General features: G+C 33.8%; 1 protein-coding gene across 10 annotated transcripts in view; it reads right to left on the bottom strand.

Annotated features, from left to right (window-relative positions):
• Positions 1-16,595, bottom strand: part of rg (A kinase anchor protein rugose) — a 365,249-nt gene that overhangs the window by 149,059 nt on the left and 199,595 nt on the right. For all 10 annotated transcript variants that reach the window (XM_018452260.1, XM_018452252.1, XM_018452282.1 and 7 more), the window contains exon 2: positions 3,987-4,091. In XM_018452260.1, the coding sequence (XP_018307762.1) occupies positions 3,987-4,091 (105 nt within the window). The remainder of the gene's footprint in view (positions 1-3,986; positions 4,092-16,595) is intronic.

Here is a 16,595-nt window from a genome sequence, read left to right on the forward strand (position 1 = left end):
TCCAAAAAAACGTTCATTTTTCAGTGCGCCTGGGTAGTATAACCCCTTAATACGATAAATATTTCGTGGCGGTTATAATTCAGTTGGCACACAGTGTTTGAAATTTTTGCAGGTTGGATGGATACTTAGCGCGTACACTTCGTAAACAAGGTCACTGCGCGTTCGGGCGTAGTGACTTCAGTTAACACGGAACTGCTCCACGTGTTGTCTCTCGGAACGTGATCGGAACAGGATTATATTGTATCCGATTTTCGCTGCTGGTGTCTTCGGGGTATAAATGGCCTAGGTCCTCGTATACGAGGTAAACTTGGCCAGCTCGTTCGCTGCTGGTGTGTGTGAATTTGGATAATGATATCAGAGTGAGGGAGAAAGACTGTTCATTGAGGTCTCTCTCTTTTTTCTCTTTAATTTCTCTTTCTCCCCTCTCCTCTTTCTTTCTTTTCTTTGTTTTTTCTCTCCTCCTCTCTTCTCTTTCTCATGGTTCGATTGAGATAGGAAATTATAAACTGTTACTTCATATTATGGGCGACAATTATTTCCCTAATACCGATCGAAATTATCTCGCCTCGTACTTGGAATTTTCCATCGATTTATCTAGCATTTCCGGATTTAGAGTACGGTATAATACACGAATTATCGGGCGAAATCGATTTAAATAACAAAAACCTGTTGCGATGTGTATTAATCGTTCATTAACAGTTTATCTGAAATATAAAGAATTTTATTTCATAATACATACATATTAAATATTTCGCAGAAGTAATCAGTTGGCGCTCGACATACGTTTTCTTTGATTTTATTCGGTGTACGTAATCTTGAAGTCATTATCTCTCATTCTCTAGTACTTACCTGTCTTCATCGTGGTATTATCTCTCGGTACGCAATCATGGTACCAGAGAATGAAAGATAATTCCCTGAGAATAGTACAAGTTCAATCCTAATCAGATCCGTACATTAATCATGTAATATAACTTCGGCATAATAATCGTTTGAGATTCGTTCATTATGCTAGTTTACAGAACATGGTGGTTAACAAGGGGAATACTGTGTTAAGTGTCTCGGGATCTTTGTATTATACAGCGAGCAACATGTGATCGCATTTAAATGCATTTTCGAAAGTATCGTGTCATACGAGTGCCATGAAGGAATCTGAGAGGAGGAGGAGGAGGCCTGAGAGGTATCAGGCGACACCGGAGCAACATAGAGTATTAAATTGTTTATTATTTAATTTGTTACTCGTAAAATTTACTAAGTTTTTTCGCGTCGCATGCTCCAACATGTTTCAATATGCTCTTACCATATAGCTCCTACTCACAACAACGTGCTTGCAAGAGTGAGAAGGAGCTATGATAGGAGCATCACTGTAAAAACAAGTGTGTTACAAGTGCATTATTTTAACATATTTTATTGTAGTCACTTTTAACACGTCTGTAGTGGTGTAGATTTGCAAGAAACGTGTAAGGTATAACATACTTTTCATGTGTAATGAGTATTACAGTATGCCATATTGAAATTTAAGAATTAATTTCAAGCGAATGTTAATTTAAGACAACGTTAAATTGACGTTTGAATTACAAAATATTTAGTATTTAAAATTACAAATTTTTTAAAAGTAGTTTTTTGTTTTTACATAAAATTTATATCAGAAGAAAATATGAGAGAAACACCGAGAGCGAGGAAACGTCTTGTATGTAATAGGTGTACTCTTACCATCACGCCGTGAACTTAATGTTTATACCACATCATACGTTTACATCACGGTGATTTTCCCGCATTGAAACGAGCGTTTCTACATCGTACAAATTAATTCTCATTTCAGCCACAGTTGCCAAATACGGTTTTTCAGTTTTCGCGTAAATCGCAACACTGCTAGGAATTAACGAATTTTGTAACCGAACTGCGCGGGAATTTTTATAACGAATTTGTATAAATTTGATTTGAACTTGAATTATCTTTGCTATACAAGAAATTTTTTTTATGGAAAGGACAGGCGACCGCGGATGATTAGCGAAGGAACAGAATGTTCATAACTTTGTCTATTCTATCCATCTAGCTTAAATTTCTATTTACTTTCACGCCAAAAGTTTGCAGCGAAGGCTCAAGTGTCGTGTATGAGTTTGCGAAGAGCGACGAAAGCATAAACGGATTTTCCTCCACCCGACATGGCGGCTAAGGACCCGCTATTATTTACAAAAGTTCGCCGTCTTTACTTTCCTTTCTCGCCAAGTCGTATGCCGCTTTTAACGAAGCGAGACGTACGAACTTCGAAGATACATAGCAGAAAGTGCTTTTTTGTGATGTCTTTCTCTTTAATTTTTGCACGTTAAGCTTCGTGAAAATACGTTGTTCGTTCCAAGTCAAATGAGATACGAATTAATCGTATGCAAATGCGTTTGTATTAAATCAACGTGTAATATATATTTACACTATGAACCTAACAATCGGTTGAAAGTATTTTTCAAAGCTGCAGTTACGTGTTTGTTTTTAATTAAATGGACCCGCTCGGGATATTAATATTCTGTTTAAAATCGAAAAATCAAACAGAAAAATGACAAATTAAATTACCATTGAAAATAAAACAATCAAAAGCGCCTATATTTTTTATTTATTAACAAGAACGCACAAATTTTATCACATTGAAAAATTGTCTTGTATAGGATTCATACCAAATTTGTTGAAATAGACTAAAAAATTTATTGCCGCTAGTAATATTTTAACAAATCACTGCTCTCTTGGTCAGTTATTATATAGCAGTACTCGATATGTGTCTACATTGATCAATATCGATCAGATTACACCGGGCTATTTTTCTATTGATAGTACGATATCGCGAGATCATATTTTTTCCTCACGGCGAACCGATGCGCCTCTGGATGCTTCACAAGCACGAAAAGCGGAGGATGCGGACGATGCTTCAAAGCGGTGATAAATCTCATGCTACGTGATCGAAAAAAAAAATCTCGTTTCTATCCGAGAAAAATTTGCCGCGTAATGGATTCCGATCCTTTTGTACGCCGAGATTGCGCGTGTCCTACGCACGCCACACTCTCTTTTTTTCGCATCAAATTGCGAGCAGAGAGAAAGGCAGAAAAGAGAGAGAATCAGAAATTCGTACATATGCCCTTACACACATTCCGCAGTTTTCTTTTCCAATGCGTCATCATACAGCGTTTCGCTGTTGCCATTTCATTACAAAAAGAAAGTCATTCGTTTTTTCGCATAACTTCAATTACCGCGATTTTATTTGACATGCTTGCAGCGCGTATATGTGATACACTGGTATTGAGCTTCGTTTTTCATTGGAGACAATTCATATTCATTAATACAGCAGAATTATTTCAATGTAACAGAAAGAATAAAAACGATAAAGGAAATTTTACGGGAATATCAAAGAGCTGCAGTTTGCGGTAACTTTCAAATATTTGAATATTATTAAATATTTGTCTTTGTACAAAGTTTAAACTACGTACCTACTTATAAATTGAATAGTGCTTGTCAGAGATATTTTATTTTTGTTAATTATTTATTTACAAAATAAAAATTGAAATATGAATAATCGCGGTTTGATTATTTATAGAACGTGTTGACAGACGACTAAAGGAATTAGATAAACTGAATAGTGAAAAAATTGGAAATCTTATAAGAGATATAAATTGCTGTCTATTTCAAGAACTGTAGTGTAACCCAACTCTGCTGGATGATATCCGAGAAGGATCTTAGAAATCACTTTTCTATCTTCATGTTCTTCACATTCTCAGAAACACTACGCTGCAAGAAGCGCGTTATATAATATGTGTCTGTGTCATATATATATATGTTTGTAGGTACACACATACACAATAGATTTTCAATTTCAATTATCGATATTGCGATATTGACGGGCGCTTATCCGTAGGTACTCTCCACCGCATTCTCCCTGGATTTACGTTGGATATTTTCCGCGCGTAATTAATTCGACCTAGTTTAACATCACATCGCTCACTTACCTGGAGATTGGGTGGGCAATGGTCGAGAAGCTCCAGCATGTGCCTGATGTTCTGTGCGTCCTGTATCACGAAATTCAACTCCATGTCGAATTCACCGCCTACGAGCTGGAAAAAAAAAATAACTCATTGAAAACATTGATGTACAACCATGTAATCCGTAGAGTATTTTACTCGTAACAATGCTGACAAACAAAGTTCATTTTAACAGCATGTACATTATTGGCTTTTCTGTGTTCAAATTTATGAGATAGTAGTCATAAATAGTAACTCTGGGCGCAAACAGATCGGAAGTTCCAGAGGTAGAGGTACCGTCAGTATTTAATCGCGGCAACGTTACTAACTGAAAGTCTCATCGTTCGATACCCGGATGTACGTCAAACGAATGATTAGGTAACGCTATTCCGTTACATCTAAATCCGGATATAGTTCAAGCGCAACAAATAATATTTTGACAAGCAATCGTTGATTACTTTATATGTATCAGTATTATTAATATTAATTGATAGGTGCACATACTTCCCGAATTTGAATGCAGTATCGCTTTTGTACCTATTGAATTTCTTGGTTCATTAAATATGTTTCATGTCCAACGTTGAAAAACAATATCCGATTTGCGCGATACGCATAAAATGAATTAATATCGGCATTTTATAATATATGAGCGAGTGAAATTTGCATTGGATTATACATATATTACATCTTTTTAAGAGCATTACAGTATCGCTCGTTATTGTGCATAAAAAAAATTAATAAAGCCATTCCCAATTCACGTTTTTCATTCGTCCGAAAATCTATGTAATATATATGCATGATCCACATTGGACGATTCGAGACATTTGACGAAACTGTATATTTAAATACGTATATTTAAATTGACCGTATTAGTAACGATGTAGTTTTAGGAATATTTCAAACGCTACAGACAAAACATTTTGGACACGAAAAGTTTACGGGCTATGTCCATTTGTGGTTCTTCTTCTTACTGGGACGACTTATATATAACCGAACGGGAAGTGCTGCCTCTGCGGAGAGAGCGTAATTTCCGGAGAAGTATCTTGCGCTCATCCTCTGCGTTTCTCCTCTCTCTCTCTCTCTCTCTCTCTCTTTCTCTTCTTTCCTTGCTTCGTTTTCTTCCAAACTGATATCGATCATGAATTCCTTACGGCCATATCTGTGTCTACGGGCGAGGTCATGACCAATTTTTACGAGCGTCGATAGCTCGTAAAAATTCATGACTTACGCAACCGTTTATAAAACAGATTGTACCGGCAATTGAAAGTGGAGCTTATCCCGGTTCAACAGTTCCGATCAAATGGTACATCAGATCTTAATTTTACTATACCTCCGTTTCCGAAGAGTTGTATTGTAAGCTGGGAGATTGGCCCGAAGAGCAAAGAGTGCTGGGTTTCGTTCTACATTCCGAAAGAATATTTCTGAAACTATTCTTCTGCGAAACACGTGAGAGAGAGAGAGAGAGAGAGAGAGAGAGAGAGAGAGAGAACGCGAAGGTAAACTTTCCGCAAGAAGGAATGTTACTCTTTTACCAAACTTCGCGACTAATACCGCATTTGGCGCCGGTAAAACGTAAAACCAATGTTGGGAAAATAGAATTGTTACTGAGGCGCCGTGTCCGATAATGGCATGCTCGGACTTTCTTGCTTTTGCACTTTTATGGTTTACCGTAGCGTTCGATAAGCTCATGTTGCACGTAATAAGATGACAAAGTTTGCCACTCGATCTAACTCTCGAAACTAAAAGCCGTAGTAATTTCAACAAACATTGCATTTCACTTGACTCTACATAAATCATTTCTGTGAACGGATAATCTGACGACGACTGATACGACGGTAAAATCATAACATAATATTTACGATCGATAGAATGTTAGCGTTACTGAATGATCTGTACAAAATTAAATTAAAATTTTATCATAAAATAAATTTATGAGTCGAATTGAAATATATTTTATATCGAATTATCCTTGATGTTATTGACAAAGAAATCATTCGCTTTTCGGCATATCTTTTTTGATATTAATAACATTTTATAAAATTAATATTAATAGAATTTTGATATTAATAATATTAATATTAATAGAATTTCGCTACAGTTCTGTCGCTATCTCCGACGTTTACACGAATAATTACATAAGATTAGATTGCCATAAAGGGAGAAACAGAATTTTCAAAGTACTGCCGCTTGGCGTGCTTCCAACTATTTATAACGCAATTACAGACTTGCATATGCGATGTACTGAGGATATGGAGAATGTCTGGAATTTAATTTAATTCTTTTTTATATTACATTCGCTGCTAGCTCTCGAATTATCAAAAATTAAAACGTTTAAAATGGCGTATTATTTAATTATACATTTCTATTAATGGAAATATCTTGCAATTACGTGACCAATTTATATAACGATAATACTTTCTATGAAAAATGAATTTTTGTCATTAGAAAAATTAATCAGAGATTTTATATGCAACCAATTTGAAAATACTGCAAACTTGTCATTATATAAAAAAGCTAAGATAGAGATAGATAGGTAGATAGATAGATAGGTAGGTTGGTAGTAGTGTGTCCAGTGAATACACCTAATATTCGAATAAATGAATAAAAAATGAATAAAAATACTCATTCGAATACACTTCTTTTTTATTCGTCAAGAAACAAATAAATACTTTTTCATTCCATTTGAATGAATATTTTTTTAATATAATTATGAATATTTTCGTTTCGTATTCACTTTTAATCTGTATCATCTGCACATAGCTTGCAAAGCCTGCAAGTGAAAACAGAAATCTATAAAAACAATGACTACGATTACACCGTGAGCTTAGACCGCGACCTACACGATGGGCGTCCTTGTTTAACCTATAGATTAAACAAAGACATTTTTATGGGAATAAATAATATATCTTAGAATTTAATGTCCACAGACCATAATGATCGAGCAAGATATCTTATAAAATATTTATAACATTACTATGATGTAACCGGAATTATATCGAAATATGTATGGCGCTCTATCAAATAGATATTTATAAATAAAAAATGTATTGCTTTCTAAAATATTTTACAAAATTTCTAAGTTTCCTTCATAAAAACTGAATATTACAATGACAAAAATAAATAAAATTCATTTTTTTTTACTTAAAGTTATCAAACGGTTAAAGAGTAACGATTGCTTATTGGAGCTTTCTTTATCAGTTTATATTTTGTTTGAATGAATATGAATACTCGTTAAATATTCATAGTTTTTTTGTGAATAAATATTTTTTGAAAACCCAAAATTTTGAATGAGTTCATTACATTTTTTTTAATGTGAAAATTTTGAATAAATACAATTCGAAGCTCAATTATAAATTTTTGTACTCATCGGGCACACTAGTCGATAGATAGAGCGTATATTACGATTCTAGGATGAACTCTTTAAGAACTTACGCAAAAATATAGCATTGTGACAACGAAGAGAAAATAAAATAACAAAAATTAAATAAGTAAAAAACAGAGAGAGAGAGAGAGAGAGAGAGAGAGAGAGAGAGAGAGAGAGAGAGAAGACATGATGTATAAATTAAAGTTTATATTGTCACGTATCGGTCATTTGCGAAAATCATTGATTCTTTAAAGAAAATAAATCTTTGCATAAAAGAGAAGGGAGGAAGAAAGATAAAGCATATTATTGCCGATAAAGAGGGTTCAATACTTTCAAAGCAATTTTTCGAACGATCCATATCACTTGCGCGAATCTTAACAGCCAATGCCGCGCCGTGCCGAGAATCAAAAGAATAATCGAGCGACGTTAAAAGATATCTCGATCCGCAGTTCGATCATCGTCGTACCATCGCATTGGATCGCTGTTTTAGAAAAAGTAATTTTTTATAAAAATAAGTAATTTTATTTATATCCCTTTGTGATTTGACTTTGAAATTTATAAATTGAACGATACAAATGTATTCAGATGTAAAGTAGTCCTATACTATTACACCTGCTCTTTTATTATTTCAAGTCTTTGTATGTAAATGTCTCGTATTCTTCTTCGAGTTTAACAATTCCTTTTTGGCTCTATATTCCTATTTTATGATGCACAAACGAGATACGTAATACTCTCGTGTGCTAAATCCAAATAACGTACGTTATAGATATATACAACCAAAAGAACGGGCGGACAAACGAAAAGTGAGTCTCAACCGGTGAATTAAGGTCGGCTGGCAGAGCTGACCGCTAATTAGATACCACTCGCTTTTACACCTACATATTCCTTTGACAAAAACAGTTACGCAAAGCACACAGCGCACGTCTAACTTGCATATTCGACACTGATATTCATTAAAGAGTTCCGAACTTACAAAGTTGGATATTTAAAATCATTTTAAATTGGCAATAACATTATTTAATAAGCCTTTTCAATATCATTTTGCAATGAAAAGATTTCAAAGTCTTTCTACAAGCAAAATATTATACGCATTCGCATTATTATCTAACTATTTTACATAATAAAATATATGACAACAATATTATAGTCAGTGAAAATTACTACGTGCAGTTATTTCCAATTAATTTAGTATTCTCCTATCGAAATTTAATAATATAACTTGAAACTCTCCTTATAGATCGTTAAATGAACTTTATTATAGTGCGCTTTGCTTTATGATGTAATATAATTATCGATGCAGAATGCGCAAATAGATTTTATTGGAAAATCGATTTACTATTGAAAGTCAGTCCTTATTTGTGGTGTACAAAGCACGATGCGAACGTGTTCATGCTGTTTGTGTGAAAAGTCTTTATCGAGTTACTGCAGAGACAAATCCTGTTTGTGAAATTTTAGATATCCTCCATTTGCTCTGAAAATGCATTTCCCTTGATTTTATTTATTTGTACATTTTTTACCTTAATTCATCCTTAAACGTGAGAGAGAAAGATCTTGATACGAGAAGATGATACATCCATGTTTTAAAATTAGTGAGATTAATGTAATTAATATAATTAAAAATGTAATGTAAGTATAATAATGGTAAGAGTTTATATATGTATGTATACGAAAAGAATAATTTTGTTGAAGTACAAATTTAACTATGTACACAGATTTGAAAGTAATTATGTTTGGACCATTAAAATAATTACGTAGCTTCAACTGGTTAGAATGTTAAAACTTTTTGCAACATGACAAACACTTAAGCGTTCTACATATTTTAGTCCAATAACAAAATTATTTTCTGTACCTAACTAAATTTTTAAATACTTTAGCAAAACTGTTCTTTCCGTGTATATAATATAATAAATTATACAAAAACATTGCACATGAATTTATAATTTTATGATCAATATATTGAATGTTTACAAAAGGAATGTGCATTTTTAGGAAAGTATGTATGGCGCTCGTGCAACGTGAGGTTTACATACATATATCATCTTGCGAAAGCTCCGAGGATCACGGGCGTTATATCATTTCTGTCAGAGTAGGCAAGCACGTCTAACGGATCGACGAGCACGCATCTACTTTGGGATGTCATTAATCTGCATCGAGATCTGCATTTCAATCACTAGATGATACGGTCCACTGTTCTATGTGCTCCGGTGAGACTTCCGCGAGATCTCCATCGGCTGTATTTACATATCGGTACAAGGGGTTATAGTTGCACGTTCTGAAATGTCAACTCTGTGACAAGTCACCTCTGGGGAACGTAACTCTGACAATATGAGTGCTGCATTTGAATTTGTAATACCATATGCGATGACACGCGTGTGAGTTACATGTCGTGCATACATGTCGAAGTAATCTCAGCCACGTTAACTGCAATGCAACTGCGTAAAACACGGCACTTCATCGTTCGTTTAATCTCGCTGAACGTAGTTCCCGGAAGATATTTCCGAAATATTTCCTCTCGATTCTTTTTCATAGATTCAGGTCATATGAAATAACGATAATTGCTTTCTTTCACTCACATCCGATTTCTTTCATTTTACTGACTTTGATACATGATGCTGTAATAATACGTCGTTCAATTTATTACTGCAATTCAATGTCTCTATACAAGTGAGCCTTACAATTGATTATTTTATTAAAGTGAAAAGTTGAAACTGTGAAATATGTGCCACGTGTGTGTGCCATATTCGAATTGCTATAATCGAATCGTTTATGTTACGTTGTTTTCTTTGTTTCATGGCCACTCGATTCAACATGGGAAATTCTCTTCGGAATTATGCGCCAGGGGTTATTTCGGTAGGGCGTAAACTGTCCTGGATTTCAGACCACGTGCCTATTACTGTTCACCCTATCTTGCCACTTTACGACTTTTGGCGACATTTGTCCGTAGTGTAGGGAAGTAATTTGCTCCCTTTGTTATGAAATTGGAGACTTCATTGTTAGCACGACTCCCTTCTAAACATTTCACTGCGTTACAACAGCGTTATTGTATTTCCCAATTGAAATAATCACGAATATTAATCAAGAATTACGTTTACTGTAAATATTAAACGTATCAGAAATTACACATATTTGTTTATCAAATAATTACGCAGTGATATTTTAGCTTAATTAAAAACACATTTTTGGTAATATGTTTATAATTATTATTTTACACTGTTTTAAATTTTCGGCGTCAGCACTTGCTATGAGTAAAATATGAATTCAAAATGTTGCAGAGTTGTATGCTTTTATGTATTCTTATTTATAATACACAACACGGTCTTATCTCTCCATTAAGAAATAAGAGAAGATGCACGAGTAGGAAATCCGACATTTCGGATGAACTATGTAACGTTCCTCTCCGCCCGTCCCATTTTCTTACGTTCGTATACTGCTTCCGCTCTAATATTCATATTTACCTCGCGTTTCTTCTTAATTAGACCGCCATCTTGGATGGTTTTAAATTCGCAAGCATTGTTCTTTTCGCGATTCATATCTTTTAGTCACCAGGTCACCGATAAATTTTTACCGGGATGTCGCGCGCTGTAGATTCTCAGGCTTGCGCGACTTTTATATACATGTATATATATATGAAAAAAAGGAAAAAACAATTAATAACTTCCTTTCCTTTCTGCAGCAACCACACAAATAGTGAAAACAATTGATGGCTATTTAACTCTTAACTACCTTGAATAATTGGAGAAATATCCTCGTTTAATCACGTATTCCAGATAGATTATATGAATATCACGAGATGCAAAAATTAATTTATTGAAAATTTAGAACAATTTTATGATTACTCATGACATTATATATAAAAGCAAAAATATTTACATTAAAGTAATTATAAAATTTATATTATGCAATGATTGAATGTTATTTTGTCATAGTATTGTAACAACTTGTTTGATTCGCGTTAAGACATGATCGGGATGGATCGAATAACAATCGAATGCCAGATAAGCATGCAATTATAGCTCAGAGTTAACGTGTTAGCACTCCAGAGATCGACTTTTAGATTCGAATATCTCGTTGATATCTCATATGTGTTTTCAAAAATGTACGCGTATAAATATACAGCGTATTTCAAGCATGATGAATGTATGATGTAAATATGAGAATAAAAAATATTTTATTTTTGTGTTTCTCATATTTATATCATATTTGCATGGTATTTTCTATTTTACTAAATACGACTGCAATATTTCGAATTACAATCGATTCATCCATTACGGATTGAATGATTTAATGTAGCGTAAAGTTACTGTAAAGTTTTGCACATTTATGTATTATATCTATTTGGAATTATTTACGGATATTATCGTGTACGTTTTGCAACGATAAAAATTTCATTATTGAAGCGCGAAGTTTTCGTCGGCTCTCTATGTTGAGTACACGTAACTCGGTAAAAACACCATACAGTTGTTAACTACGTACTTCTCCTCAAAGAGAACAAGTATGTTACGTGGGGGCGTTTGTTACATGTCGGAGCCTTTGTGAAAACGGAGTTTCCGACGTAGTTCTAGATCCAGTAGCTTCCCATATCACGTTTCAACTATGTCGGTGACAGTACATTGACTCCGATGGAGCGGAACGTGATGTCATTTTGAGGAGACCAAAATCACAGACTATCGAAACTATCCGGAACAATCCGATAAGTAACGTGCATTGCGTTCATTACAGATTCCTGTAACACGGAGGTCAGCTATTTATGAACAGTACAAAGGAATTCCGCTGCGCTAGCCACGTTTGTAAATAGATTGGGTCGTTAGGTAAGGATTATTAGTGAATACATCAAGCGAATTAATGGAATGTCATTCTACTATCAGAGCTTTCGTTATGCAGGACATGTGAATCGATGAAAAACAAGAATTTTACATATCCACGAATTTAAAAATCTCCACTATAATCAGTCGTGCGTAACGTAACCAATTTCAAAATGTCAGAATGCATTTAAATGTAAATTTTCTCGTATGCATAATGCTCTAGTCGAAAACACGATAAACAATAATGACAATGCGTATGCTTCATTACGTATGTTTGATTGAATCGAGTCATTGTTTATTCAAGTATGCAGGAAACCACAGTAATGATAGTTATAATAATCATTTCAATAACTCTCTAAAATTTTGCATAATTCGTTACTGTTTATGTCGAAATTTCAGCGAAGCGTGTATTGGTATTTCGCTCGTTTTCTCTGCTTATTCGATATGAAAGGAATTAATAGAATAAATTTTCCGTCATAATTGGATCACAAGGCATTGTCACGTAAACACTCTGTCACTTTCTAGTTTGGGCTAACACATACCGGACTCTGATATTCGCGCTGTCGTCAGATGTCCTCGAACATGCATCAGAGGACGTAATCCGAAAGCGTCTCGAGCCGTTGCGCTGGTGTAAACTATCCGATTTGCATTCGGAGTAATGTAGAAGTCGGGGTCAATCTCACGATTCTATGCTGAATGTCCGCTTGCCAACAAATCCCCAGTTGGAATCATGTTTGGTAAATGTCTCTCCACATCGTGGAGAGTGTCACGAAAGTGAGATCACGAATCGGGTTTCCGCATGTCTGACATTACAATTAACAAAGCAATTATTGTCAGCTGTTACCCTTAAATAACATGAACATTGTCTTCTTTCCATTTTCGAGAATAAACAAGATTATAATGAAATCATGCTTCAATTATTCATATTTATTATCACTGCAAATCTAAGTATAAAAAGTAACTACGATATACCTACGTATGATTAGTTTTTCGTAAAAATAACACTATATTACACGTTTAAATGTGTAAATTCATTTTTGTATGCGGTATAATTATTATTTTTACACGAAAAACCAATCACACACATATATTCTAGTTACTTTTTACACACATGCAGCGATAATATCAAAATTTTTAGAAATCGCTTAATTAACTATTCAATTTGATATTTGCATAAAAAAACTTATAAATTAAAGTAATATTTTAAGATAATTGAAAATCACATAGCAATCTAAAAGAAATGAAATAAAATAAAAATAATTTTGGAGAAAAATATTTACTAATTCTTTTTAGATTCACTCCTTCAATTATGGTAATGAATGGAAATATAATTGAGAAGTTCTGTTACGATAATTATTAACAGTCAAGTATTAATCTGACGGGTGTCGCCAATGTCATCTCTGGAACATATTAGTCCTTTCTCACATCCCGTATTCTACTTAATACTGTTACCGTTCGTATTCATGTACGGCAAACGACGACGGTGGCACTCACTCGGAGACGTCTCCTTAATTAATGAAACTTATGACATTCTACCGCAGATTGCAGTATTTCTCCCGTTAACAAGAATTCTACGCACAAGTGATGAAGAAGTCGTAAACAAGTCAAATAATGACAGTGCTATATTTCTCCATTGGAGTTCTACCATTTTCTCTCATTACTGTTATTGGTAATATTCATTAGAGGGAATAGAAAAGGAACTGCTCGAAATTATCAAGGAAAAGCATAATACAAGAGGGAGTAGAAATGAGAATGGTCGTGAGAGAAATCAAGCGCGCGCGGTATTTCGTTCATGCGGGATTCCATTCATCGGTAATGATACCTCTTTTGTGCCTGATGAAAGCTCTGATTCCGCGATTAGTTCCGAATATTTGGCAAGGCAAGTATGGATAATGACTCAAAGTGCAGAAGGCTTCCTAAAATAGCGTTCGCATATTACATTGTATCTTTGTGATGATTAGTTTTGATTTATAAACGATGTATAATATAAACTATTTTCTTATTTACATAAAAAAAAACCGATTTTGCTAAAGTATCTAAAAATTCAGATAGATACAAATTTGAAAATAATTTTGTCGAACTTTTAAAATAATTATATAGTAGGAAACTCAAACGTGATAAGCAGTGCTGCAAAAAAAATTTAATATTCTAGCAACCAGTTTCAGCGTAATTTGTTTCTTACGTAATTGTTTTGATAATCCGATAAAATTTATTTTCAGCTTTACATATATCTAGCTAAAGTTTTAGATATCTCAGCAAACCATCCTTTCCGTGTATATAATTGTATGTGCGTGTGACGATTCATTGATGAGATGATAGAAAGAGAGAAATTCATTTTAATCCGAAATGAAGCTTTTACCAAGTTTCATCAAAATCGGAAGTGGATGGTTTTTAGAACTTTATCCAAAAGTATTTCGCTTGCGAGTGAAAACTTGGACAGACTCAATAGAGGATAAAAGAGGTCTAGAGTATATAGAAAAGTCAGATTGCTTTTCGCTCTGATAAAGTGAACTGCAATGTTCACGAAATGTTAGCACTTAACGATGTTCAAGACACGAAGATAATCCGCAAATCGTGTAGCTTCTTTGAAGAAAATACCCGTGAAAGCCTTAAAAGTATTATACAGAAAAATATTACTCTCTTATGGAAAAGTCTAAAGTTCCTCGACACACTCACAAAAAAAATGTTCTATTCTTTAGTCATATACCCTCTTGATTCTAGCGGATTTTCCTCTAATATACGGCCTCAAGAAGAGTTACTCTAAAATGTAAAGAAACATCGTATAACTGAGATGCTGGATTTAAGATTGCAATCCTCTTAATGCTAGAAGAATCATTTAACGACATGTACATTATCCCAGTAAAAAGCTTTTATACATATAATTATATATAAACGGTTAATTCAGTTTTATTGTTAAAATATTATTGATTAGCATCATATTCCAAAATGAACAAAAACAGATCTTTCAGAGACTTAGAAAACATATTTCGAAATAATTTTAGAATCTCTAGGAGATTTTCCGATTTGCATACGCCTTCTTATAGAGATCTCTAACTCTTAGATATTTTCTTCTTACGAGTAATGCGTCCATTTTGTGGCGAAGCTGCATATCTCTTAGCATATCCTCTTATTTCAAGAATCTATTCAAGTTACTATAGTGGAATTTCCTATAGAGAAATTTACCCTTGACGTAGCTCATGCATCCACTTTTTATATGAATACATGTTATATATAGATACAGGCATGTGCTTCATGTAAGATTTTTTGCTTAAAGAAAATGTTAAGAGAAATTTCCTGCTTATCAGTAGAACATTTTTTTTGTGCTATATATTCTGTCCAGTTACGAATAGTTGCATTTTAGGACGATAGGAGTTTTCAAATAAGTGTGCTGAGTTCAAAAACGTGAGGTATTGTTCTTTCGGTAAAAGTAAAAAAATTCCAGGATGCTGAAGAATGTTAGCCAGGCATAAAGATTAATCAATGGAACATGAACAGAAAAGAAATCGACGAAAGATTAACATTTAATAATATTTCTTCTTCTGTTGATTTAGGACATGCAGCGTTTCATAATATGTAAACGGTTTAATTAATGAAAGATAATGCATTTAAACTACGTGCGATATTGCATTCAATATCGTTTAATTATGCGAAGCTCATCGTTTTAAATAAACTGTTAATTACGTACTAATGAGTTTGTGTCACGATGAGAAATGAGAATTAGTTTTAGTTAAAACAAATTGACCTTTAATTATTTTGTTGTGAGGTGTATTACAAATAACACTAAATCTGTTTAGTTCTCGTCTATATTTTATAATTAGTAAGTATAATATTTTCCGTATGTTGTGTTTATTCTGTTAATATTACAATGATTGACGCAGCGAACAAAATGCCGGAAAATATCGTATTTATATCACTGCCGTTTCAAATCGGAGTTAAATATATAAATCTTATCTCTAAATTAATGTAATTAAAAATTATTATGAACATTATTTGTATTGTTGAAGCTTGTTTGCACACCATTCTACATTATGCATTTTTATATTTTTAGTTCCGTTTCCACTTAGTAACTTTCCAACATTTGCGCGTTCAATAAAATTTATCGTCATCCAACTGTATTACGGCGTGACATATATCTCTTTCAACTATCGTCTTTACATGTCAGAACAACAGAAAATGCTCGATAATGTGACACGACACATAAAGTAACGTACAAGTTTCTAGATTTGACATCAAAGAGGCATGCTCTGTTGTGTATGTTGATTGCGAGCGACAAATCTCCATTCACACAATTCTGGCCAATGCTTTGAGTTAATGGATTAATTAAAATAAACGCGAGGACGCCGGTTACTGGTCTGTCAGATTGATGCATGTCTGTCGCAAAACTATGTATGTCATTATTTACAGTGAGTTGACATGCTTCGTATCGAGGAC

This window comes from Mycetomoellerius zeteki, unplaced genomic scaffold (genome assembly GCF_001594055.1).
Source record: "Mycetomoellerius zeteki isolate Tzet28-1 unplaced genomic scaffold, Tzet1.0 scaffold108, whole genome shotgun sequence".
Lineage (NCBI taxonomy): Eukaryota > Metazoa > Arthropoda > Insecta > Hymenoptera > Formicidae > Mycetomoellerius > Mycetomoellerius zeteki.